Raw genomic sequence first — 26,314 nt, forward strand, 5'->3', positions numbered from 1 at the left:
TTGTCGGAAACTGACGAAAATCAGGGAGATCTGCGGGAGTTTACGGGGACGAAAATCTCACTTTTCATGCAGTGATAGGAAAAGATTCCACATGTGTAGTATTTCCCAAATATGAAAAACAAGGGAAATATTCAATTAGAAACGCACCTGGGAATTATAATTTGCAGTGAAGCTTATTTTTTCACATTTCAATTTGTAATAATTAGATCCTGTAGTAATATTTAGAAACCATAAACCTAACTCTTGTATTAGGAAATGTTTATTATGAGGTTATGTGACTTATTTCTTTTTCCCCACAAGTAAAACACGTTTTTGTGATATGTTATACCTTTTTATATAGGTACATTCCTGTAATGAATTAGAATAATATTTAATATATTTATTTCAGTAACAACTTATGTGAGACATGTGAGACATACCAATCAATTTGGGGAAAGGAGACACATTCAGCAGAATCTTTAAATCCTATTGGCTGAAGCGGCATCTAATGCCTACCTAAAGACGTTTGGTTTTAGCCAGTCATGGTAAAAATAGAATAGCCGCAAATGCGATGAGAATCCACAATAACTTTTACACTCTTGCTGTTCCTCTTTTAAATTTAAAATCCGTGGTTTTGATAAAATGCGATGACAGCAATTACCTATAAGTCCTCCTGTGCTGCCATGTTTATTTTAATTTAGCCATAACACTGCAGTTTGATTGGCTGACCCACTTTAGGTCAGCCTCAAACAGTTGAAGTAGGAAAGGAACATGATGGATTTCGTAAAAATACTGCCTGAGTTCAGCTTTTGCAGGCAAGATTACCTGTATTTTTCCTGCCTTGGCTTTCCATTTGAAAAAACAAGAGTGCAGATGTTTTTCAATCTGTAATAAAACAGTATGGAAAATTGTTTATGAATTTTATTTTAAGTTTCCATCTTCGCTCTTAATAAATGATACATAGTGAATATATGAGACAAGTTGATAAATAATACATTAGTTAGCTCAGTAAAACACTCATAAGATCAAAGTTTTTAGTAACTCTAAAAAGTGCTTTTTTATTAGAACCATCCTCAAAGACATAAAGCTGGATAACGTTCATTCATGTCTGGCTTATGTTGGCTCTGTGTTTCTGCTCAGCTGAGGTCTGCAGGAGCGGCTGTAATCCAGGAATTTTTCCCCCGGGTCTCCTCCATTGCGACGTTGGATATTACCGACAACGGTACAATGAAGCGTTGCAGCTGTGCATCCTGCTGTGACCTTAGCTTTTTGTCCCTTTTAAGGAGAGCACTGAACACCCTGCTGATGGATCACGCCACACTAAACCCTGTGTATTTGTGTGCCTGTGTCTTGACAGGCCTCGATGCAGACTTGCTCACAGTGCTGCCTGCCATTTCAAGACACCCTTCCCTAAAACACCTTCATCTGGGCAAGAACTTCAACATCAAAAACAGGTGCTGCCTGCGCTCCATTTCACGCTGTACTGCAGTTATTTATGGCTGTTCTGTGTTTGTGAGGATATGTGCTGCAAATGTCAGCTTGAATAAAGAGATCTTTAATTTTAAGACTTTTTTTAAGCAGCTGCCATTTTTAGGCAGGCAGCTCAGGAGCAGTAAAAAATTAACTTGCACCCTCCACGTTTGTGTCTTTCTATCCATGGTCTGTGTCTGCAGGGTTCTGGATGAAGTCTTGCAGAAGCTGGTTTCACTCATCCAGGAGGAGGAATGTGTGAGTGATCACCCAGGATCTCAAACATTCTGTTACATTCATACATCAGGTTATTTGACCCTGTTTGACATAAGTTCAGATCAGTTACATCAATTTTAAAACATACGTTTAATTAAAGTATACTTTCCTTTGCAGTTAAATCATTTTACTTGATTTATCTTTAATTTATTATGTTTCACAGTGTGATGATTTATTGCTCCAGCTCAGTTAACATTGTAGACATAGTTTCTACATCACTGCTCACTGTTTTTTAATCTTTAATCTTTAGTCTCTTTAGTGTGAGCACTGCTTTACACTATGTGTGAGCATAGTGTAAATGATTTATGTATGCAGCATGTAAAGTCATGTTTGCAAGATTTCACATCAATTTGCAGTAAAATTCACTATTCCATGCTTCAACTTCTAATGTTCCCTATCAGGTTTTTTTTTTTTCTCAGCTTTGTTTTTTGTGCCCTTGAACCTTGCATGATTTTTTATTGTTTTCCTCCTCTGCCCCTGTAGGCCCTGCAATCTCTCTTCCTGGGGGACTCACGGTTGCGCTCCAGGGGAACTGTACTGGTCAATGCTTTAGGTAGCAACACCTGCCTTAGAAAAGTGGACCTGAGTGGAAATAACATGGATGACATTGGAGCCAAGATGCTTAGCAAAGCCCTGCAGATCAACACAACACTCAGGTGAAGGAAACAATGTAGAAAAAATTTTTGCTCCTGTGTTTTTACAGTGCTTGCAGTATATGGTGCCTTGCTGGGTTTCTTAACCATAGAAAGGTTTTTTTTATTATAAATTGTCACATTTTACAACCACAACCTTCACAAAGCAGTGCATGGTGAAGTACACTTTTTATAAGGCTGGTCCCTTATTTAGCTCCATTGAGCTGCCATACTCTTACCAGTTCTCCTATCTGTTTTAAAGAAAAGCATTCCCACTGCATGATAATGCCACAAGTATAGGTCAACTTAAGGATTGTGAGTTCAGCTTGATGATTATTATAAGTTTTCTTTCACAAATAGAGTTTTACATGTAGAGTAAATAACTCCTTTGTCATGTGATTTTTGATTAGATGTCCATCTTCAACATGTTTGCTGTGTTCCTAGCATAGTTTATGAGAATCTGAAAAGTGGACCTCAGAGGGCTTTCTTTAATGACGCCCTTTCATAACTTCACTTCATCAATGGGCGATATGTAAAGTGCATGAATAAAATATGTACTTTATGATTCTTTCCTCAAAGCCGAGTTACTTTAGGTCTCTTGGCTAATCTCCTGGTTAAGGCTCAGTGTTCATACAACTGATTTACTTCAGGAGTCAGTAACTATAACAATCCAAAGAGACTAAACAATATTTGTCCGAAGCCACAACACCAACATGGTCTTTTAGCAACAATTATGCTTCTACTTCTAGTAGAATCTTCAAGTCTTTAACATCAGAGACTGAATAAAATGTTTTGTTTAAAAATTCAAGCATTCACAGAAAATATTGAGATAAAATCATGAAATCTTAAATGCAACAAAAATAAAAGTCCACAAAGTTTAAACTTTGTAGGGCCAACGTGCAGCTAAATCATTACTCATAAAATTACCAAAAATATGATGAATTTTGTGGTTTTGATGTGACAAATTGTAAAACCTTCAGGGAATATGTATGCTGTGTATGTTTTAATCCCTGTGCAACCTGTGCAACCTACATTGCCCTGCAGGAGTGTGACATGGGATCGCAACAACACCTCTGCTACAGGATTTCTCGATGTGGCGAGAGCTCTTGAACAGTAAGAATTTAACAGGAGATTTGTTTGGTAGAGATATGTGGATTGTATGCTAAAATAATTAATAAGAGGTTCTGATGATTCTATAAAAAAGTGCCTCATTGGAAACCAGACATTAGTATTTGTACCTGTTTGCTATCTCATAAGACTCAGACTCACCCTAGGACCACTGAGGACATGGTTGCACAGATCAAACCATTACTCATTAGTTGCTTGTCAAAGGAGTAATATTCTGGGATGGACTCTGTCAGGGGGGTGTTATCCTTTTGCTAACCTTAAAACCTTTCTGTCAGTTTCATTTTTTTTTCAGTCTTTTTGAGTCATCTTTAATAACTTCACCCCCTTGTGCTCTTCTGCTCCCTCCTTTAGTAATTTTACCTTGCAGTACATGCCTCTGCCCATAAGTGACATTAGCCAGGCATATCGCAGCGCTCCTGAGAAGACAGAGCAAGCCCTCACTAAGGTGTGTCTGAAGGTTGGCTGATGGAAGGAAGACTTCCTAAAGCTTCCTTTAAAATAAGCCAGTTATAGAAAGCTGAATTTATGTTCTTATTCCAACACCTATAGATCGGTTTCTTTTCCATTCAAAAGTAAAATTGTGAAATTAACTTTTTTGTTTTAATTTTTTATTAAAGATGTTTATGTTTTAAACTTATAACTTAGATTGCATGCTAATAAATTACATTAAAAAAAAGTTGTGACAAATTTAGAGGCACGTACATATTTTTAATCGGCACTTAGCTTTAAAGATCTAAACATCTATTTAGTAATTTATTGACAAAGGTCACTTAAAAGACTGTTTATATGTAATTTTTTTTCTTCAATCCAGCTTTTATCTATAATCTGTAAAATGACTGAATTAACCTCATTTAATTTTTAACTTACTCTTTTCTGCCTGATTTATCTAACCGTGGTCACATCATGCCACTATGGCTCACAGATTCAGCGTGCTCTGGTCAGGAACAACCAAACACAGCGCTTCTCTCAGAGGCAGGCTCTGCGGCTGCACCAGGGCTTGGTCACTAGCACAGCCGAAAAGGTAGCATCTGTGAGGATGTTGCTGAAGTGTTTCATGAGTGTTTGTACCGCTATCTTAAACCTGCCCTGTTTGTTTCCAAGGTAATGGAGCGCCTTTGTGTGCGGGTCCAGCAACAGGTGTGTTTGTTACGGAGCGTTGGAGAGATGGAGGAGATTCAAGCTGCGAAACTCGTCCTGAAAGAGGCCAGGAACTCTCGAGCTGTGAGTGATATGAAATAAAAAAGTGCACTTTTTATGTTATTTAGTCTGAATTTGAATTAATTATCTCCATGATGTATTTCAAGCTCTACCCTTCATTGTGTGAGCTGGCTCATGTGCTGTCTGTGGACGGGCCCGTGCGGCAGAGACTGGACTCCCTGGCTGGGGAGCTCGCCAAAGCTGCAGATAAAGAGCTGCAGGTAGATCTAAGCGTCTCCTTTCACTTTGTGATCTGTAAGCGATGACAATGTTTGTGACAGCTGCCATTTGTTTCAGGTGATATTTGACTCCATGGTGTCACTCTGCCGCGAGCTCTGTCCTTTATCATCTTCTGCAGCAGAGAGATTAAGTCCTTCGCTCTCATCTGTCTCAGAGCGAGTGTCCATCCCTCGCTCTGCCATCCGCACTGCCCTCATGGAAAGAGCAGCACAGGATATTCACAGAGCTTTGGAGTAAGAGCCACAAAAAAAGTCTGAATTTGATAAGCAGTGGTGTTAATTTCGTTAACGAAAACTAAACGAAAATATTTTCGTCAACGCACATTTTTCACCGAACGAAAACTAGACGAGACGAGACGAAAATCCCCACTAATAAACAATAACTGGGAGTAAATCAGAAATAATTTTCGTGGACTAATAAAGACGAGACGAAAATGCAGTTCTGTAAATTAAGACTGGGCTAAAATCTATGGACATTTTAGTCCATGAACAAAGACGAGCAGAAAATTACATATTATTATTTTATGCTTTTTTCTAATCCTGTCTCCTCCTCCGCCTCAGCTCTTCCGCCACACACACACACCGAAACCTGGAGCGGGCAGCACAGAGTAGCCTACACAACACATGGAGCAGACAGGAGCTGGATTCACAGCGAGGCGGTGACAGGTTAAAAGTAAAACATGCTTTGCCCGGGGTTCGGGAGAAGGAGGAGACTTGATATATGGACACATTTTCGCTTCATTGAAGTGGAGAACAAAACCTAATGCTTGATTTTAGTCGAAAGGAAGGAATGTGGCCACATGGTAGCTGGAAAAAACACAACAAACCTGAAGAGACACTTCGCAGTTCACCACAAAGACATTACGGTAAGTTAACAGAAAGATTGGTGGTGGTTATTTATAATGTAACATTAAGTCAACGGCTATAATGTCCCAATGATAAACTAACTAATGTTGGCTAACTTTCATAGCATTTAGTATCCAGGCTGGCTACGTTACATTAGCTTCTTAGCACGTAGCGACCGTAGCCACTTGTTGATAGAATTGTATGTGAAATTAGATTTATGCTAACTTAGATATGTTATACTGGCCGGGCAACTATAGTTTCAGTTAAATTGCAAGTTTGATTAAAGCAGACAGACACTTTAGGTAATCTAGGAGCTGCAAGTGAACAAAAGTTAACACAAAACACCTCGGCAGCTACACATGTATGCTAAATGCTAAAACGAACTGAAACAATTTATCAGGATAAGACAAAATAAAAATAATATGCCACACATAATGCAGAACAACTTTAACCTAGATTTTCATGCACAAAATAGCCATTGCTAGGGTAATCACTGCAGGGATTGGGATGCAAACTCCCAATGTCTTTATTTGGTGACATAAAATGCTGCTCTGTTTATCTGCATGTTACTATTATAAGGACATTTGATTTGAATTGGCATCAATATTAATACAACCAAAATGCATGCACACATAAAAATTTCTGCAATTTATTCCTGCATAAAATGATAGTTAGGTTGTTTGTGTTGTGCAAAAATAATGTCCTGCAGATAATGAAGGCACCTTGTCTCCCCCTGGTGGTGGCTTCTGAAATTGCAGCTTAATGGTGTAGAGAAGGAGTGACTTGGTTTTTTTTTGTATTTAAAATACAAAAAAATACACCTGGTCTATTTTAGCAGTAGTAGCGTTTTTAGCTGTTTAATTAAAAGCAGTCTGGATGATTTATCTGTTATTCATATAACGGAAGTTTCAGTCTCAGGCCCACCCAGGGACGCCAATATGGTGTGCAGAAATAATGTCCTGCAGATAATGAATAGATGTGTCATGATGGGTTTCAGGGTGCTAGCCCATATGCACAACCAGGAGGCAGGGAAAAAGTTCAAAGGTTTAATGAATAATGTGAACAAAACAGGTCTGGGGGTTATCTGGTTCAGGGCAGGTCACGACTGGGTAACTGTTCAGGAGGTAGAGCAGAGCGGCAGAAGGGGGAACCAGGAGGGTTCACGGGCTGGCGGCAGGCTGTGAGCTTGGAGGAGGCAGAGCTTGGTTAGAGTCTGCAGATCACCAGGTTTGAGTTTCTCTTCCTGATTCTTCAGGGGGCAGGCTAGCAGATCTTTGGCAGGTTTGGTTCTTCAGGGTTCTCCTGAAGTCAGACGGATAGATCTCCAACAGATGGAATCTCCAGGGGTTTCTGGTTACGGGCAGGTTCAACCGAGACTGACTAACACTCTGGCACAGGAGTGTGGTCCTCAGCCCACTTAAATGCTGGTCTCCTGATGAGCAGATGAAAAACAGCTGGTGAAGTCAGCTCCAGCCTCAGGAGATCCAGTATGCCCTCTGGTGGAGAAAAGGTAGACAGAACCCCAGATCCCAACAATAACACAAAAATCCCCAGGAAGGGATCCTCGGCGCCCTTAGGTGGGCAAGCCTCAGGATCCCAACAAGATGGTTAACTAGAACTGGAGTTATAGTTAATTATTCATCCTATTCAACATCAAAGGCAAAATCAATTTAGTGTTCTTAGGTGGATAATTGTAGCCTTGAATTTTCTACTTACCGGGTTGCGGATCCACCTCTGGAGGGTTCCTGGACCGGCTGTTAAAATCCAGGTATCCACTAGTCTAGTGGCCCAGGTTAAGTTATCAGCAAAGCTATTAAATTATCAATAAAGAACCTTCTATCTCTGTTTATTTGCACTATTACCAAAAGGGGTGGATTTGCACCGAGTGATAAACCCTCCGTTATATGAACGACCAAAACCACTACAGATTAACCAATGATGTCTTCATTCTAATAAATCAGGATTACAGAAAATCTAACATCTATGCAAACACTACTCTCTACTAGAAAAATAAACACGAGGTAGATTAAATGACTAGTTTAAAAGAAAAATCGAAAATAAAGAATAAAACGAGATAGAAAACAAAGAAATAAAACCATAAGAGTCCGGTACTGGCGTCTGAGATTGTCCACAATATGCCAGATATTAATACATTCACTAGTGTCCGTTAGCAGCAGGTATGATGATAACAGTGCAATTACTCATGTAAAACTAATACATCCAACCTAAAATCAGCAAATGATTAATTGCATTAACCAACAGCAGCAGGTATTATGATAACAGTGCAATTGATCATGTAACACATTAACACATCCAGCTTAGTATTGGTAAAATTATTAAAAATGTATTAACAATAGCAGCAGAAATCGTTCAGCAAAACCCCTTTGCCTGACAATGTAGCGGTGTGTGAATGGGTGTAGCTAAATGAGGGACCTCCCCCCTTTGTTCTCCTTTGTGGTGAGAGGAACAAAGAGAAATGGGGGGAAGGACAATCTGTAATCAAGATGGCGGCAACCACGGGATCCCACGTGGCTGAATGTGATAACTTTATAACTATCTCAAAGCAGAAACAACAAAGAGGACAGGAAAGCACAGAAAGAGCATAAAGAAACACACACTTATTTCAACCAAATGAATAAACTCTTAATCAGCACAGATTAAAAAAACATCAGCATTAATTCAAAACCCTGAACCTACCTGTCTCTCACCTGAGCAGCACTTCGAATGTATCAAAAATGAAAGAAAATTGATTTTACTGTGAGATGCTTCGCCGTCCGTGGAAGATTGGCGTTTCCAAGGCAACCGCGGCTTGGTTTCGGCTGCGCAGAGGGTTCTTCGGCACCGATCCACCCCTCGGGAAAGTTCAGTCAGTTCGGTGCTACCGCAGAGGGCTTGATATGCTCACGAGTTGAAGAGGATGGATTTTGAGGAAGTAATCGGCAAAAGAGCGTCCTCTCAGCCAATTCATCCAAAGAAAGGGGAAAACGAAACTCACTTCCAGTCAGCTTTCTTCTGGTATTTCACGTGAAACGAGTCTCTCCTGGCGGGCTCCAAACCCATGGAAAAAGAGGCAGAGAAATGTCTGCTGCTGGGTCTTAAACCATGGGTGACACTGGAGCACTTCCTGTGGAAGTATCGGCTGATTGGTCTGTGCCATGAGTGGCATGGGGGGACTTCCTGTTGGAGTGTTCTCCTTTTTGGCGGGAATCCTTTGTTCTCCTTTGTGGAGAAAAGAAGGGGGTGGTTTCAGATGGTTTCTCCAACTGATTTTCGGCAATATATCCCAACATTTGTATGAGTTTGAAATGGATTGTCAAATGCAGTTTTACAGAGACTTAGTTTTTGTTAAGGAAAAAAACAGACCTACATGCTACTTATACACTTGGAATTCCTGTTATGCTGTGCATCTATCCTGATATTGTATTAATTTCTGTTCCAGATTGAAGATACACCACCCACCAACAACCACCTAGAAACAATGACAGGCCAGCTATACAAGCTTCCTTCTCACACAAATACAAAGCTGACTCTCAGGACCAGCAAGCTATGCCTTTTTTCATCGTAAATACTATACCTTTATATACCATGTGAACTAGCTGGTAGGAAAGCACTTCTGTTGTATCAATTGGAGTTTTTTTTTTCACAGAATTGACCTCAAATCTATTTATTTTATTATTCTATGTGAACTAGCTTTAAACAGCCAGCATTTGTGTTAAGTTCATAAGACACTTTTTTTTTATTTATTTGTTTTTTTTATCAGGTGTATTTTTTGTTTTAATGAAAGCATTTGTGTTTGTGTCTTTGAACCTAAACAATGTTCAAAATAAATATGCAAATATTGTCAGAACATCTCCCATGTCTGCATGTGTTCCTTAAAATTGTGTTTTTTTTATCAAAAAGATGAGAAAATGTTGAAATGTGAAATAATTTTAGGAAATGTGAAATATTATCTGCTGACAAAAAAGTAAAAGGTAAAATTATGTCCTGACTAAAACTAGACTAAAATGTTGACAGTACTAAAACTAAACGAATAAAATTATATTTTCTTGGACTAAAATAAAGACTAAAATGCTTGACTTATAGTCGACTAAAACTAGACTAAATAAAAATGGCATGATGTCGACTCAATGTGATAAAAACTAACAAGCGATGCTGAAACTGGACAAAAACTCAAACTACATTTAAAAATGGCATGTAAAATTAACACTAATAAGCATGATGTTGGTTTCCTCTCACTTTTAATGACCTCTTTCTACCCTTTTCTTCTTTAGAGAAGTAAAGCTGTCTGTGGTTTCCTATCTCACCAACTCCATTGTGGACCAAATCCTGCAAGAGCTCTATGCTACCCACAAGACCCTGGTAAACACTTACTCCTGACATGAAAGGGTGTGAAAGTGACAGTGATTGATTGTATGAGTGGGTGACAAAGAGTTTAAGAGTGCCGTGTGTCTCAGACCAGGCAGGTGTCTCATCTAAAATGCTGGGAGGGAACATGTGAAGATGGGACTGCGTGGAGTTTTAACAGACACACAGACTCTTTGGATATCACAGATGAAGAGCTCGGCGCCAGCATTGTGAGTGTGAACATTGTGTGTTGCTGTGGATGTATGTGTGTGTTTTTGCCATTTTTATCTTTCTGCAAATGTTTCATACCTATGTAAAACACCATCAAATATTTATTTCCCTATATATAATATTTATTAAAACCTTTTTTTTTTCTTTTATCAGTCTTGTGGCTGATTGTAGAAAACCCAAATGTGTTAAATTTCCAGCGTCAGTGAGGCATGTTAAAAGTACAGTGTTATTTTAACTTTATCTAGTCTTATTCTAATTTGAGATTATTCAACTAAGCGAGAGTTAATTCCTCTTAAGAGTTGGTGTTAATCTCTAGAATTGAATTTAAAAAATTTCCCCCAGAACTCTAACCTCTCTGTGAACTCTTAAAAATGCAGGCACTAACCACAACAGTAGTGGATTTTGGAGTTGTGACGTATGATGCAAAAGTTTGTCCTAAAAACTGGAAGGTGGCTGGTTTAAATCTTTTCTCAGTCATTGATTGTGTCCTTGGGCAAGACACTTCACCTGCATTGGACACTCATGTTGAGAAAGCCGCTTGGTAACTGTGTAACCCTCACTTCTGCCGGTGTGCCCCAGGGCGGCAGTGGCTATAGCGTAGCTTACAAACTATGATTAGTGAATGATTAACACTAACTTTTGACACTAGTGTTATATAAATTCAACCTCAATTATTGTTGAAGTCCAACTATTAAGAGTGTTTTTTCAACAGTTAAGTGTTTTAAGACTTTTCAAAGTGTCATTACAACTTGATTTAGTGTGGATCAATATAGAGACCTTTAGTGTTACTTTTGCTTCCATAGGATTTGATTTATCACTTCCAAATCTGCTGTGCAGCTGACTTTGCTTTCTCCTTAGGAATTATAAAAAATAAAACCTATATAGTACACAAATCTTTTTTAATATTCTCTTACTGTCCTCTTGTTACTGTGAATGTTTTTGTTTCATGTGAAACTCTCTCTACTGTACGTTGCATCAAACCATCTAATGCAGTTGAATTTTTTATTGGTTCAAATTATACATGCTTTTATCATTGTAGTCCAGTGGATATAAAACATAGTCACACAGGGACACCCCTTTAGTGGCCTATCCTTACCCCCAGTGCTTTGTTTGCACAGGCAATGGGCATTTCTGAGGTAAAAATTAAGTGTGTTAAATTTCCTGTGTTTTTATTTTGAAAGTACAGTGTTAATTCAGGACTTGTTTAGTCCAATTTGGACTGCAAAAGCTAGTTTATACAACAAGTCGTTCAACTTAAGCAACATCATTACTTACAGTTAGTGTTCATTCTTGTCACGGTCTACAGGCACGAATGGACAAAACAGAGCAGTAGGCACAGTTAGATGGTTTATTTTACTCTTGATCAGACAGGCAAGGGTCAGATCCGTGAAACCAGTCAGAGTTTAGGGCAATCCTTGAATCAGTGGTCGGGCAGGCAGGAGGTCGTCACCAGGGAATCCAAGATAACAGACGAGGGTGACGGTCCAGATAATCAGACGAGACACTGGGGGGGGAGAAAACAGGCAGGTTTAGGAGACAGAACAAACTTGGCTTAGTCAAAACTAGACTTGAGCTGACAGATGGCCTGAGAGTGTTTACCACTAGGGGTTAGACAACAATCTGATGGCGAGCAGGTGTAGGCTCCGTCCTTATCTTGGGCCCGCTGCTGATCAGGGAATGACCTGCAGGTGTGAGGGTCACAGCAGCTGATGTGACAGGTCCCCTCCGCCAAGGCGCCCGGTGGCATTTTGTCCTCTTGTGGAGGTCCCGGATGAGCTGAGGATCTAAGATGGCAGAACGTGGTTCCCAGCTGCGTTCCTCCGGGCCGTAACCCTCCCAGTCTACCAAGTATTGGAAACCACGTCCACGGCGGTTAACATCCAGCAGACATCGCACTGTGTATGCAGGGGCGTCATCAACGATCCTGGGGGATGGGGGTTGTGTAACAGGAGGAGACAAGGGACTGGACAGGACTGGTTTTACTCGGGAAACATGAAAAGATGGGTGGATCCTCATTGTCCTGGGGAGGTTAAGGCGAACGGTTACAGGGTTTATGATTTGGTCTATAGTGAAGGGTCCAACAAACCTGGGTGTGAGTTTCTTGCAAGTGTCTTTCAGTGGCAAGTTCCTGGTGGACAACCAGACCTCCTGTCCTGGTTGATAGTTGGGGACTGGGTGTCTGTGACAGTTGGCAAGACAGCGGTTTCTTTCTGTGGTTCTGGAGAGTGCTGCTCGAGTTCTTCGCCAAACCCTGTGACACCTTCGAAGGTGATGCTGAACTGAGGGGACAGCGAGTTCCCGCTCCTGAGAGGGAAAAAGAGGGGGTTGATAACCCAGTGAAGCTTCAAACAGGGACATACCTGTAGGAGAGCTGGTAAGCGAGTTGTGGGCATATTCTACCCATGGTAAGTATTGGGACGTGGAAGTTGGTTTGTCCAAGATGATACAAGGGAGGGCAGCTTCTAGGTCTTGGTTCACCCATTCCGTCTGACTATTGTTTTGTGGGTGGAAACCAGAAGAGAGGCTAACTGTGGCTCCTAGAGCTTGGCAGAAAGCTCGCCACACCCTGAAGGTGAACTGTGGTCCTCGGTCCGAAACTATGTCTAGTGGGATGCCATGGAGCCGGACCACATGAAGAACAAGGAGGTCGGCAGTCTCTGCAGCAGTGGGCAGCTTGGGAAGGGGGACAAAATGTGCAGCTTTAGAGAAGCAATCTACTATGGTTAGAATGACTGCATTACCTTGGGAGAGAGGGAGACCAGTAACAAAGTCCAATGAGATGTGGGACCAGGGTCTGCTTGGGGTAGGTAGCGGCTGAAGGTAACCGGAGGGTGGCTGGACTTCCCACGATAACAGACTGTACAGGAAGAGACAAATTTACTGGTGTCCTGAACCATTGACGACCACCAAAAGTGCATCTTTAGTCGGTCAGTGGGACAGTTTCTGGGAGTGGGCTGTTCTTGTTGGGCCTGCCTCACTATCTATTCGATCTCCCAGGAGAGGTTAGCCACCACAATAGAGGTTGGCAGAATGGTCTTAGGTTCCTCTCTGGGTAAATTGGGGTCGAACTTACGAGACAATGCATCAGGTTTGGTGTTTTTAGAGCCTGGTCTGTAGGTTAGAATAAAGTTGAACCGGGAGAAGAACAAGGACCAACGGGCATGACGGGGTGTTAACCTTTTAGCAGTCTGTATATAAGACAGATTCTTGTGGTCTGTCCAGACTAAAAAGGGTTGGGAGGAACCCTCCAGCCAATGGCGCCTTTCCTCCTCCAGGGCCAGTTTAACAGCAAACAGCTCATGGTCTCCCACACTGTCATTTTGTTCGTCCTCTGTTAATCGCTTTGAAAAGAAAGCACAGGGAAACAACTGTTTTGCAGGATTGCCATACTGGGACAGAACCGCTCCTACCCCAGTCTCAGAAGCATCCACCTCAACTACAAACTGTTTACAAGGATCTGGCTGGATAAGGACTGGTGGGGAGGTGAACAACTGTTTTAATGCCTTGAAAGCTGCAGCTGCCTCTGGTGACCACACAAATGGTTGATTGGTGGATGTGAGTTTGGTCAGTGGTTGGGCCACAAGACTGTAGTCCTTGATAAACTTGCGGTAAAAATTGGCAAAACCCAGGAAACGCTGGAGATGTTTACGGGTATTGGGTTCTGGCCACTCCACAACTGCTTTGGTCTTGGCTGGGTCTGATCTAATCTGTCCCTCTCCAATAATAAAACCCAGGAAATGCACGGTAGAACAATGAAAGTTGCATTTCTCTGCCTTGACAAATAGTTTGTTCTCCAGCAGTCGTTGGAGAACTTGCCTAACGTGACAGACATGCTCTTCCTTGGTCTTGGAGAAGATTAATATGTCGTCTAGGTAGACAAACACAAAATGGTTCAGGAAGTCCCTGAGCACGTCATTCACTAGAGCCTGGAAGACAGCTGGGGCATTAGTTAGACCAAACGGCATCACCAAATACTCAAAATGGCCTACAGGGGTCTTAAAAGCAGTCTTCCATTCGTCCCCATCATGGATGCGAACCAAATAATATGCATCACGCAAATCTAGTTTTGAAAATATAGATGCACTGTGAAGCAGTTCAAATGCTGAAGACATGAGGGGCAACGGATACTTATTTTTAATGGTAATGTCATTCAGGGCCCTATAATCAATACAAGGACGTAAGGTGCCATCCTTTTTGCCAACAAAGAAGAACCCTGCCCCTAAAGGGGATGAAGAGCGGCGAATAAGACCAGCCGCCAGGGATTCATTTATGTAACTCTTAGGGCTGGGCGATATAGAAAAAAAGCTTATCGATAAAAAAAAATGCATATTGATCGATATCGATAATTATTGAAAAGATTTGAAACCATATTTTATGTGCAGCTCTGCCTGGACTTTTTATAATATTGCTAAATGATTTAATTTTAATAAAAAACACAAACACAGACTTCTAATTAAATCTTTATTTAATCAACTTTTTTAACCATAACAATTGTTTTAAAGAAAAATTACTTAAGAGACCTGGGTTATGTTATTAAATACTGACAAAGAATAAACTAAAGTGACCAGAAAAGTGACCAAAATAAATATAACAAATAAATAAATGCCCCCCCACCGCCGCCCCCGTTTCCTGCTTTAACCTGAGTTATTACTTTGAAGTTTCTGGCCCCTCAGCATTTTTATCTCAATTGTTAGAACTACGTGGGAAACTGCCCAGAACTGAAAATATATATATATTTTCCGAAGATTCCTCGGAGGAGAGCCGCGCGGGGGCCTACACAGCTCTCACTCCTGCGGCTGTGAGCGGCTGAGATGATAAAAAAAAAAAAGTTGGTTGCGTTATCAGACTTCGTTTTCACTGGTTCCCTACACATTTTCCAGATGACTGTGGTTTGTTTTTGGTCCGACTTGCCATGACCGAAATACTGCCAGACTGCCGAACTACAAAAACCCTTCTTTGAAACAATTTCCTCCGCCTCTCCTTGCTGCGACATCTTCATGTGCTCTGTGTTGTGGTTTGAGAGGGCGGCGCTTGGTGACGTCGTGCCTGGGTCCGCGATTGTGATTGGTTGGGAGGAAGCAGTGACTAGCATAAACCTACATGCTAGGCTACAATGAGAAGGAAGGAAAACTGCGTTTCTTTTTTATCGAACTTTTATCGACCCTCTTTTTTTCTATTGTGCCACACGTCTATCGATCGATATATATCGTTATTGAATTATCGCCCAGCCCTAGTAACTCTCCAGAGCTTCTACTTCCTGTTTAGAGAGATAGTACAGGTGACTGGAGGGGCGTGGGGCATCTAGGAGGAGGTCAATGGAGCAATCATATGGTCTATGTGGGGGCAGTGTCTGGGCTTGGGTCTTGCTAAAGACATCTGCTAGATTGTGATATACAGAAGGAACCTGTGACAAATCCGGGGTTTCTACAACCTTGTCTTTGGTGTCTGATTTGGACAGGGCAGAACGAAGGCAATTGCCTGAACGAAACGAACTCCAACTAATTATCCTCCCCATAGACCAATCAATATGAGGGTTATGGAGGGCCAGCCAGGGGTGTCCCAGCACAATACTAAAACCTGAGTTGGGAATAATCTTAAATTGGGTTAACTCCCTGTGATTACCCGAGGTTACTGTCAAAACTGGGACTGTTTGGTGGGAAACACAAAACAATAGTTTGCCATTTAAACCTTTAGCAGGCAATGGTGGACTGACAGGTTCAACAGGAATATTCAGCTGCTTTGCCAATTCAGCATCAATAAAACTGTCTTCTGCCCCAGAGTCTATCAAGGCAGCTAGAGAATGGGAAGAGGAGTCAAGACACAGTTTAACTTTTACCTGAAGACGATTAGAAGATTGGGGGAACTCATTATTGCTCATTAGACTCCCCACTTCTAATGAGCGCTGTCTTTTGGCCGCTGAGGACAGCTGGTTACTCTGTGGCCAGGCTTGCCAAAATAGAGACAGTCACCAGCTTGGAGTCACCTCAGTCTTTCTGCAGCTGATAGACGTGTGCCTCCAATCTGCATCGGTTCTCCAGCAGAAGGCTCAGGGGTTGGCGGCAGTTCTGGGGAAGAGACAGAGGGGGCGCTGTGATGCGCCCCCTCTGACCGGTTGGACAGACCGAGAAACAGGAAGCCGCCTGCTCCACTCTCTGCGTCTCTCACACTGCCTGTTGTCTAGTCGGATTGACAAGGTTATTAGAGAATTAAGATCGGCAGCTTCTTCTTTGAGGGAGAGTTCATCCTTTAAGGCTTCATTTAGGGCGTTATAATATACACCTCTGAGAGACCTGTCGTTCCATCCGGATTCGGCTGCCACAGTACGGAACTCCACAGAAAACTCTGCAGCACTTCGGGGACCTTGGCAGAGCTTTAATAGACGCTTTGACGCGTCTCCAGCATGGACAGGATGATCAAACACTCGGCTTATTTCGGAGGAAAACTGAGCAAAGGTGAGAGATGTTAGAGGGTTGGCAGAAGTGAAAGCAAGCGCCCATGTTAGAGCCTGATCCCGCTGCAAAACCATAACATAATATATTTTTGAAAGGTCAGATGCAAAAGCCGAGGGTTGCTGGCTGAAGACCATTTGGCACTGTAGCAGGAAGCCTCTGCATTTGGAGAGCTCACCGGAGAATGGAGGTGGATCTGGGACATATGCTCCACTGTGGTTCACAGATGCGGCTGCGGCTTGGGGAAAATCCGAAGGAGAAGCCGGTTGTGGCTGAAGAACCTCGGATGCTGGAGCCTGGGAGACTAGAGGCGGTTGTGGCGCTGCAACAGAGGTAAGCAAAGTTGTGAGGTGTGCTACCTGTGCCGTCAACTGTGCGAGCTCCATGTGGATTGTCTGGCTTGCTGTCACTAGTCCAGTAAGCCTGTGCTCGCTCTGTCCCAAAGCTCTCCCTTGCCGTGTTATGAGATCCCTCAGGGATTGGACTTCTGAGGTGGGGGTAAGCTGCTCAGCTGGGTCCATGTTGTCTGGTCAGATTGTACTGTCACGGTCTACAGGCACGAATGGACAAAAAAGAGCAGTAGGCACAGTTAGATGGTTTATTTTACCTTTGGTCAGGCAGGCAAGGGTCAGATCCGTGAAACCAGTCAGAGTTTGGGGCAATCCTTGAATCAGTGGTCGGGCAGGCAGGAGGTCGTCACCAGGGAATCCAAGATAACAGACGAGGGTGAGGGTCCAGATAATCAGACAAGATGCTGGGGGGGAGAAAACAGGCAGGTTTAGGAGACGGAACAAACTTGGCTTTGTCAAAACTAGACTTGAGCTGACAGATGGCCTGAGAGTGTTTACCACTCGGGGTTAGACAACAATCTGACGGCGAGCAGGTGGAGGCTCCGTCCTTATATTGGGCCCGCTGCTGATCAGGGAATGACCTGCAGGTGTGAGGGTCAAAGCAGCTGATGTGACAATTCTACCTAGAGTTTCTCCCAGAGTACAAACCTACTGTGTTGTTAAGAGCAGGGAAGCTCTCAGAGCTCGACAACAGAAGACGACAAACTTTGATGAGGGATGTTAGTAACTTATTTTAAACAAGTACAATCTTTTAAATTTTGAAAATGTTATAAATTTTAAGTATGTATGCTTCATTTATAAAGCGCTACATGGACTAGCCCCACCTCCTGTGTCTACTCTGTTCAAACACAAGACTTCAAGTGGCCTGAGAACCAGGGCCTCCTCCAGAGGAGACTGTGAGGTCCCTCACAGAAGAACAACTTTTGGTCAGAACAATCTCTCTGTGAGAGCCACTAACATCTGGAACAGTCTTCCTCTGCACATACTGGAGAGCCCCACACTGATCAGCTTTAGAGCTCAATTCAAACTACAGATGAAAACAAACCAGTCATGTAACCACCAAACTCTTAACATTTCCTTGCTTGTATTGTATGTTATATTCTTTCTTATGTATTTGCCTGCCTAGGGTCTACGGATGAAAACTAGCTTTATAGCTATAATCCGGCATATTTACATTTGTTTTTATACTGATGTTCATTAATGTGCATTGTCCCTATTCAAATAAATACAATAAAATAAAAAAATAAACTTTACACAAGAGAAATCAAAATTATTAATTAGAGTCAGGGTTAGGCCGGAAGTTTAAGCTCCGGTTTTTCCAAGTTGGCAGGTGCTAAAAGTCAGACCAGCTCTGCAAGCAGGTTGAGGTAAGTTTAACTCTCACCTCTCTCTTAAAACATATGCACCAACAGAAGGAATAAACAGACATTTGTGTTTTAGAAACTATGCAATGTATTGTTGAATAAAATGGTCCAATAAAATGCTTTTTGTGAGCCTTTCAAAGTCATCTACATGAAATTTTATGATAAAACAATGCATTTAACACTAAAGACTATTGATTTGTTATATTATTTCAATTCCAACATTACTTGTGAAAGCTGAACAAAGTCTGAAGCTTCTTGAAGTGCTTGCATACGCTGAACTTTCTATGTAAATTTTAGGAGTATGCATAGAGTATTTAGGTAGGCAAACAGGGCGATTTTGGTGGAATTTGTGACATTTTATCACCGCCTTGCCTGTGAATGAAGTTGAAAAATCTAAACTTTTTTTCAAATTGTCATGTTGGGGTTCAGGTTTCTAACCCACATGCAGAACACCAAGGAGTCAGAGTAAAAGTTTAACAATTTATTAAAGTTATGCCCAAGGTTGTTTGACAGATACTAGAATCAGATAAGCACAGGGTTAGTTGACAGATACTGGAATCAGATCCGGGACTGGTCACACAAGGCTCTCTGCAGAGAGGGACAGTTAGGTTAGCCAGGCAGCTAATGATCTTGTAGCTGAGAGAATGTGCAGATCTGTACCTGTTCAGAGATTCAGGCTGAGCGGCAGAGGGAGGGAACCAGGAGGGTCTAGAGACTGAGCGATGGCAGAGGGCTTGGCAGCAACAGAACTTAGCTTCAGGCTTGTGAGTGCTCAGAGCTTCTTCAAGTTGCTTCTGGAAGGATGGTAGGCAGATCCAGACAGTTTGATCTTCAGGTTTGTTACTGACATCAGGCAGGCTTCAGTTGAGTTGCTTCAGTTGAGTCAGATTCTTCCTAGGAGGCAGGGAGGACAGAAAACTGGTTAGGTTCAAGTCAGGCTTTCAGGGAGTCAGAGAATCAGGCAGGCTGGTTGGCTCAGGCTTGCTAACCGTAACTGGCTTAACACTCTGGCGCTGAAGAGTAGTCCTGCCGCTGCTTATATGCTGATCTCCCTGATGAGCAAATCAGCCGCAGGTGTGGTAGTCAGCTTCAGCTCCAGGAGACCTAGGGCGCCCTCTGCTGGAGAAAGGTGGACAGATCCCCAGATCCCAACACAAATTTGCATTGCTAAATCTATTTAGGGACTAGTTTTGGCTGTGAGCTACAGTGAAGGAGCGCAGCAGAGACAAGCTTTTTTTTTTTTTAAATAAACAATGAAAGATTGAGAAAATAATGTTGACAAAGGATGAAGTGGAAAAAGTCATTTTAATTTAGCCCTAGAAGGACTGTTTCATCATCTTTTTATTTATTTATTTAGACGGATGCCTTCTCTCCCCTGCTCTGCCTGTGTCTGGCTGGGCAAGTTTTGCTAATCCTTAGCAGTACTCCTTTCATCTCCCCGCAGTTACCATTTTCCTACTTCCGCTGTAGTTCCTTTAGCCTGGGTGCCAGTCCGAACTTAGTCCCGCCCACAAGGTTTGAGTTCGGGGAAGTTCGGTCTGGCTCTGCTCCATAGTAGCGCGAGTATTAAAGCCCACTGTCAGGCGATCCAATCAAATTGTCAGGGCGGGCTTTATACGATGATGGACAGATGATCAAGAGTAACGTTATCAACCACGTGACCAATGCGCGCTTGGGTGACAACAATAATGGCTGCCGCTGGAGAGTTTGGGTGAGTAGATTCTGCTATTAGGTCTATTCTAGAAGATATCGACAGCAAATTAATTTTAAAAGAGGAACAGAGAAACGCGATCAAGTCTCATCTTCTTATTCTAGGCGTGAAACTGCACGCTTTGATTTTTGTGGACAACAACTATGCCTCGCTTAAGATACGTCACGCACTCCGTTGCTCTTATTGGTTGTAGATCTATCCAAATGAGTGCAGAGGCATTTTTTTCCTGGTTCGTTCAAAACACGCCCCATAATCACAGCTCTATGGAGCAGTATCAGACTCATATTCTGACTAGAATTGAGTCGGACTACGTCAGGCTATAGTTCCTTAGTTCCAGAGGGTGACACGGCTGGCAGCCTCTTCCAAGTTCTGTTTTTTTTTTTCGCTGCCAGTGTTCATGCACTTCCTGTTACTCCTGTCTGAGCTCTGGAGTGCCATCTCACCTAACCCTCTCTTACCAGGGCGATTTGTCACCTAATGCGGTACAGTAGAGCCCCAAACTGGATAACGGAGAGGTAAAAGTAAGGCTTAAAACAACCTTCATCCAGATGTAGCCTCTGGAGGAGGTGGTGGTTTTCCCCATACTGATTCCGTTTTTGGGAAGCTGGTTGCTTGAAACCCTGACAGCTTTTCTTGGCTTTCTAAAGTAAAACACAGCCAGTCACTTTGTAAATCATGTCTGCCATGATGAGGTGAAACCAACAACCAGCAGACTCCATAACGTAGGAAGCTTTCACCCATCATGTAGATTAACATGCTGTGCAAAATGCTTTCACTGACCAGGCGAGCAAAAGAAGGCGAAACAGGGGAATTCTTTGCAGGTTTCATGTTCGGTGTGAACGCACTTTTAGCTTTTAAGCAGAACCATTGCCCCGTGCCTCCCGTCACTCCCCCCTGATCAGAGAAAGTGGCTCTTTGTTTAAAATGAGGCTGCAGTGCTGTTAAGAGAGGTGCTTCCACAGGACAGGAAGGAAATGCTGCAGTTGAATTATAAGTTTAATTATAAGGATTACTCAAAAATGCATAAATCAAACAAAATACCACTTTCTGCTTAATTTTGCTGAAAGAATAGCATTATGTAGTTAAAAGTCTATTTTGCATGACACAGGCCTTTTAAAACCTATATTTGTCTCAGTGGTTTACAACAGAGTACAGCGTACGATGCAGAAATCTGTCCTGCGACCAGAGGGTCGCCAGTTCGCAATTTAGCTCAGCCAATGTGTCATTGAGCAAGACACATTCTCCTTATTGAAGGTGATCAGAAGGTCAAGTGGTGCCTCAATCACACACTGATGGTAGCTTGCCATCATCAGCATGTGAAGGATTTACACTATTTTGTTGTGTGAGAAGTTAATGTCTGACACTATTTTAACTCCTCGAACACATTATATTTAGAAGTTCAGTCCTAAAATGTAGAATGACAACATTTAAGAGTGTTGACTGTTTAACACTTTCAAACATTATTTGTCTGAAATAATTTATTTATTTTAACTCAATCTAGTTTGGATTTCAACACTTTGAAGAGTTGAAATCCTCTCCCTAAGAGTTCAATTAAAAGGCTATATTATAAGGCACTGGATGACTGGCTTCCTAAAAGCCTATCTATCATTACTAAATCAGCAGACTCTAATTTATTATTACAAAATCTTGTAGATTATTATGTTCCGATCAGAAAGAACTTTGTTTTTTGCTCTTGTCATATTGATTAACATCAACATTTCTTTATCTTCTTATAGAGTATTTATTGATCTTAAGTGATAGCAACATTCATATTTGACTTTGGCTGTTTTGCATTTTTTCCACACATATACATGTGCTGCTAAAAGTAGTTTGCATAATTACGTGTTTTTTACCTACTTTTCCTTGCAGGGTTCTAGGGTGCTTGTGATTTTCATGTAGTCATTTGGTGAGAACCAGTTGTACTCTCTTAACAAATCTCCTAGACGTATTAATTCTGATTCAGTCTCTACCATCGTGGTCATTCTGTACTTCTCAGACTTCCTTTTTAAATAGTATTTAATTCAAGGTAAATTTCCGCCATTGCAATTGTCCTTAAACTATTGTAACCACTTATTCACTAATGGGGTCATGGCAGTACTCAAGCCTATCCCAGTCATCAATGGGCAAGAGGCCTGGTACACCCTGGACAGCCTGCCATCCCATTGCAGGGCCACACACAGACACGCAAAGAACAACCATGCACACTCACCTCTTAAGGCAATCTGGAATGTCCAATCAGTCTAAGTTTCTCTCGGCTCATTTTTTTTTCCTGCTGTCTTCTAACAAAGGAAAGACAACTATTTCTTCCATTTTGTAACTACAGTGTTAGATATTTCTCTCATCCTATGCAATATGCCTTTATTACAATTTTGATTATCCAAGATCCTGTCCAAACAATTGAAAGCCATGGCTCACTGCTGTCAGTACTGTCAGAGATAAAAGCATCTACTTCTGGGTTATTTAGAGTTTCTTAACATGAGCAATACAGCTAAAGGTTAAAAAAAATTGAGAGGCCCCAGATTTTCCACTGAAAACACTTACGCAACAATTGATGATGTGTTGTCAATTCAGTTGTGTCTTGGCCTTTAAAGGCCTGCACTGATTTGAATGATTGAAGCACAGCATTTGAAAATACCCATTATTTCTACCACTGACACCCCACTGACATTCAATAATCAGGTTGTGTACATGCATGAAACACAACAAGAAAATATTACACTCTTGTGTATATAATGCATGGAAGGTAGTAGATCTCTCTTCCCTGCAGCTTCAAATGGTGGCTTTTATTTACAGTATTCGTTTCTATATTTGCCAGTCCATTTAGTCATTATCTGGTTCACAAACTGGCATTTACAACAACACCTAAATGCTTTTTAAAGCAGGTACATCTTTAATAAGTGTTCATGATTTTCACATTAGCTGTGATCTATCGGCTTCTTGTGATTTAGTCACTAATGAATGGTTCAAATTATCAATCACAGTTCTCTTGGGTTGGCATCAGCAAAGAGTAATATATCTGCATAAGAAAGTAGACTGAACAAATAGTTGTTATCTGTTACCTGAGCTAACACCTTGCCAGAGTAGGGCAAAGACCAAAGTGAATTTCAGATTTTTTAAAACGAAAACATAGCTGTTCAGTAGGGTCTATGGATATGGAGCGGTGTCAATTTTCACCAATACACATATGTGATTCATACATGTATAGGACAAGCTCCACACACACCGCGCGCTTCATGCAATCACAAAAAAATTCACACACACACAGTACAAGCTCCCCACACACACACAGCATGATTCACGCTAGCACAGTTTCTGCATAAAACAATTTTAAAAATCCTTCACTACAGATAATTCAATATTTATAGGGAGAGGATTCTACAACCTAGTTGACATGATATGGGATGTATTTGTTTTTAGTTTAGTTTTTAGTCTTTAATAAGATCCTTATCTAACGGACATGCAATGTTTGTTTTTAAACCTAACGTGTGTAACAAACCTAGTGAAAGATTTTTTTGTTGTTTTATGCAGAAACAACAAAAAACGGACTAAATCGAGAAGTACAGTAAAGGAGGATGTTTGGATGTAAGGAGTCCGGAGACAGAGGAAACTCTATGTAATATGTATTACTACGGGTATGCTGGCCTGACGCGGTATGCTGAGCTCACAGAACAATGGACCGGAGCAGAGCAAACGGTCATCCCACATTTAACAAAATGCATTTGTGTATCGAGGCATGTCAGCAGTCTCAAAAATCAAGGGCATTTCTGCTAAATCTGTTTTGTTTGTTTTTTTAACAGAAAATGAATGTTTGCTGACACATGAACTGCATTAACATGATTCTGCATTAACAAGACAGCGGATCAAACCCAAGGAGCCTCTCAAGAATCAGACAGGATGTTTCTTTTTGTCAGTTTCTGTTTAGTCTTGTCATACACAATTCATCTCATGGTCTCAGATGAACTGTGCACCTGTGCACAATTTCAAGTGTTTTATTTGCCACACTCAAAACAATACTCTGTCAATCCAAGTATTTTACCAATGCCAGGGTAAGGCTGCAGACACACTGAGCTGTCTTGCCGTGTGTTAGTATAACTGTGCCACATAAGTGTGAAGAAATTAAGAAATTTCATAACAGCTTTTTCTCCAAAAGATGGCTAAACTTTATTTCCAATTCTTTCTCCAACACTCACCAAAGTTCATTACTGGCGTTGACATGATTCTAGAGCAGACTCTGGTGCAGACACAATAGGAAACATTTTAATATGTTTATTTGGAGATTTTACAGAGAGATTTTGTCCGGCGTGGTGGTTCGGAGAACTGAGGCCTAGACTGGAACTGCACGGGAAGAGAGATTTGTTAGAACGTTGGCGGAGGAACTGAGTTTTTAAGAGAATATGCTGATTTCTTACAGTTCCTTGGAGAGAGGAGCGGACAGGGAGAAGGTTGGTGAGGCCACAGGGATTGAGTTTGCCTGAGATATGGTTTATGGCTTGAGAGCTCCAGAGGGTGGACAGGCAGGTGAGCGTTCGAGGATGGATCCAGGAGGACTGAGTGGAGAACCGGCTTGGAGACAGCAGCGCTTCTAGGAGAGAAGGAGGACAAAAAGGTAAGCTTGAGTCTTTAGGCACAATGTTCATTTAGATGGAGCTATCAGGTAGGTTACCACTATGTGGAATTTTAACCGACTGGCGTCCTACCCAGGGAATCCACTCCTCTAAATACTGCTCCCTGATTGCGTCTAATTGGAACCAGCTGGAGGCTTGCCTGGGCTGAAGTCTTAGGAGGAAAAGGTAAGAAAAAGCCTTGACACAGCTCAGCACACAATCCTGTACCCCCACCCCCCTCAAGGGATGCCACCTGGCGGACGAAGACGTCAGAGATAAGCGCAGGATCCAGAATGAAAGAGCGCAGAACCCAAGACTGCTGCTCTGGGCCACAAAGGGCTGGAGGACACTGGCTTGACTTGGGACACATGAAAAACGGGATGGACTTGAAGGTGAGAGGGGAGCCTCAGGCGGACAGTGGTGGGACTTATAACAGTTTGGATAGGAAATGGGCCCAAAAACCTTGGGGACAACTTTTGGGAGCACTCTTTAAGAGGAAAGTTTTTAGATGAGAGCAGGACCTGTTGTCCAGGAGAATAAACTGGAGCAGGGACGTGTCTGCAGTCTGCAATCTTCTTGTTTTGGGCAGCTGTACGGTTCAGGGCAGTGAAGGTTCTGTCTACGTGCACATGTGGGACAGGCTAAGACAAACTCTAACACATCTTTGTTGAGAGAAGGCCACCAGAGATAGCAGCGGAGCATTCCGATAGTACGGCTAACCCCTGGGTGGCAAGGGAACCATGAAGAATGCACCCACTGGATGGCCTGAGAACAGGTTCTAGCCGGCACATAAAGGCGGTTGGGAGGACCCCCCCTTGGATCGGGTTTGGCCTTCAAGGCTGCTTCAATGGCTCTTTCCAAGCTCCAAAATAGCCCCCCAACCACACAGGAAGGTGGAAGGATGGGCTCAGGGGTTTTAGAGGAGTCATCAGAGGTGAACTGTCTGGACAGGAAATCTGGCTTAATGTTACGTGACCCAGGATGATATGTGATATTTAGGTTGAACCTGGAGAAGAGCAAAGTTCAGCGGGACTGCCAGGAGTTCAATCTCTTGGCATTTTGGAGGTAGGACAAATTTTTGTGGTCAGTCCAAACCATCACTGGGAGTTTTGAAAAGAAGGTGCACGGGTGGAGCTTAATATCTGCTGTGGACTGCTGGTAGACTACAGCCCCAATCTCAGTATCTGATGCATCTACCTCCATGATGAATTGAGCTGAGGGATCAGGATGGATTAGGATGAGTGCCTTAGAGAATAGAGCCTTTAGCTCATAAAAGGCATTCTCAGCTCCAGGGTTCCCCTCTCACCTTCAAGTCCATCCCGTTTTTCATGTGTCCCAAGTCAAGCCAGTGTCCTCCAGCCCTTTGTGGCCCAGAGCAGCAGTCTTGGGTTCTGCGCTCTTTCATTCTGGATCCTGCGCTTATCTCTGACGTCTTCTTCTGCTCGTCCGCCAGGTGGCATCCCTTGAGGGGGGTGGGGGCGGGGGTACTGTTGG

The 26,314-nt window shown here is 42.2% G+C and overlaps 1 protein-coding gene across 1 annotated transcript in view; it reads left to right on the plus strand.

Moving 5' to 3' along the window:
- Nucleotides 1-1,083: 1,083 nt before the first annotated feature.
- Nucleotides 1,084-26,314, plus strand: part of LOC107091554 (leucine-rich repeat-containing protein 16B-like) — a 50,390-nt gene continuing 25,159 nt past the window's right edge. Inside the window, exons 1-12 of the mRNA XM_015385543.1 lie at nt 1,084-1,201; nt 1,337-1,433; nt 1,653-1,707; nt 2,209-2,381; nt 3,402-3,470; nt 3,837-3,930; nt 4,408-4,506; nt 4,587-4,706; nt 4,790-4,903; nt 4,980-5,155; nt 10,039-10,126; nt 10,222-10,341. Coding sequence (XP_015241029.1) covers nt 1,084-1,201; nt 1,337-1,433; nt 1,653-1,707; nt 2,209-2,381; nt 3,402-3,470; nt 3,837-3,930; nt 4,408-4,506; nt 4,587-4,706; nt 4,790-4,903; nt 4,980-5,155; nt 10,039-10,126; nt 10,222-10,341 — 1,323 coding nt within the window. The remainder of the gene's footprint in view (nt 1,202-1,336; nt 1,434-1,652; nt 1,708-2,208; nt 2,382-3,401; nt 3,471-3,836; nt 3,931-4,407; nt 4,507-4,586; nt 4,707-4,789; nt 4,904-4,979; nt 5,156-10,038; nt 10,127-10,221; nt 10,342-26,314) is intronic.

Source organism: Cyprinodon variegatus, unplaced genomic scaffold (genome assembly GCF_000732505.1).
Source record: "Cyprinodon variegatus isolate N-32 unplaced genomic scaffold, C_variegatus-1.0 Scaffold343, whole genome shotgun sequence".
NCBI classification, from domain to species: domain Eukaryota; kingdom Metazoa; phylum Chordata; class Actinopteri; order Cyprinodontiformes; family Cyprinodontidae; genus Cyprinodon; species Cyprinodon variegatus.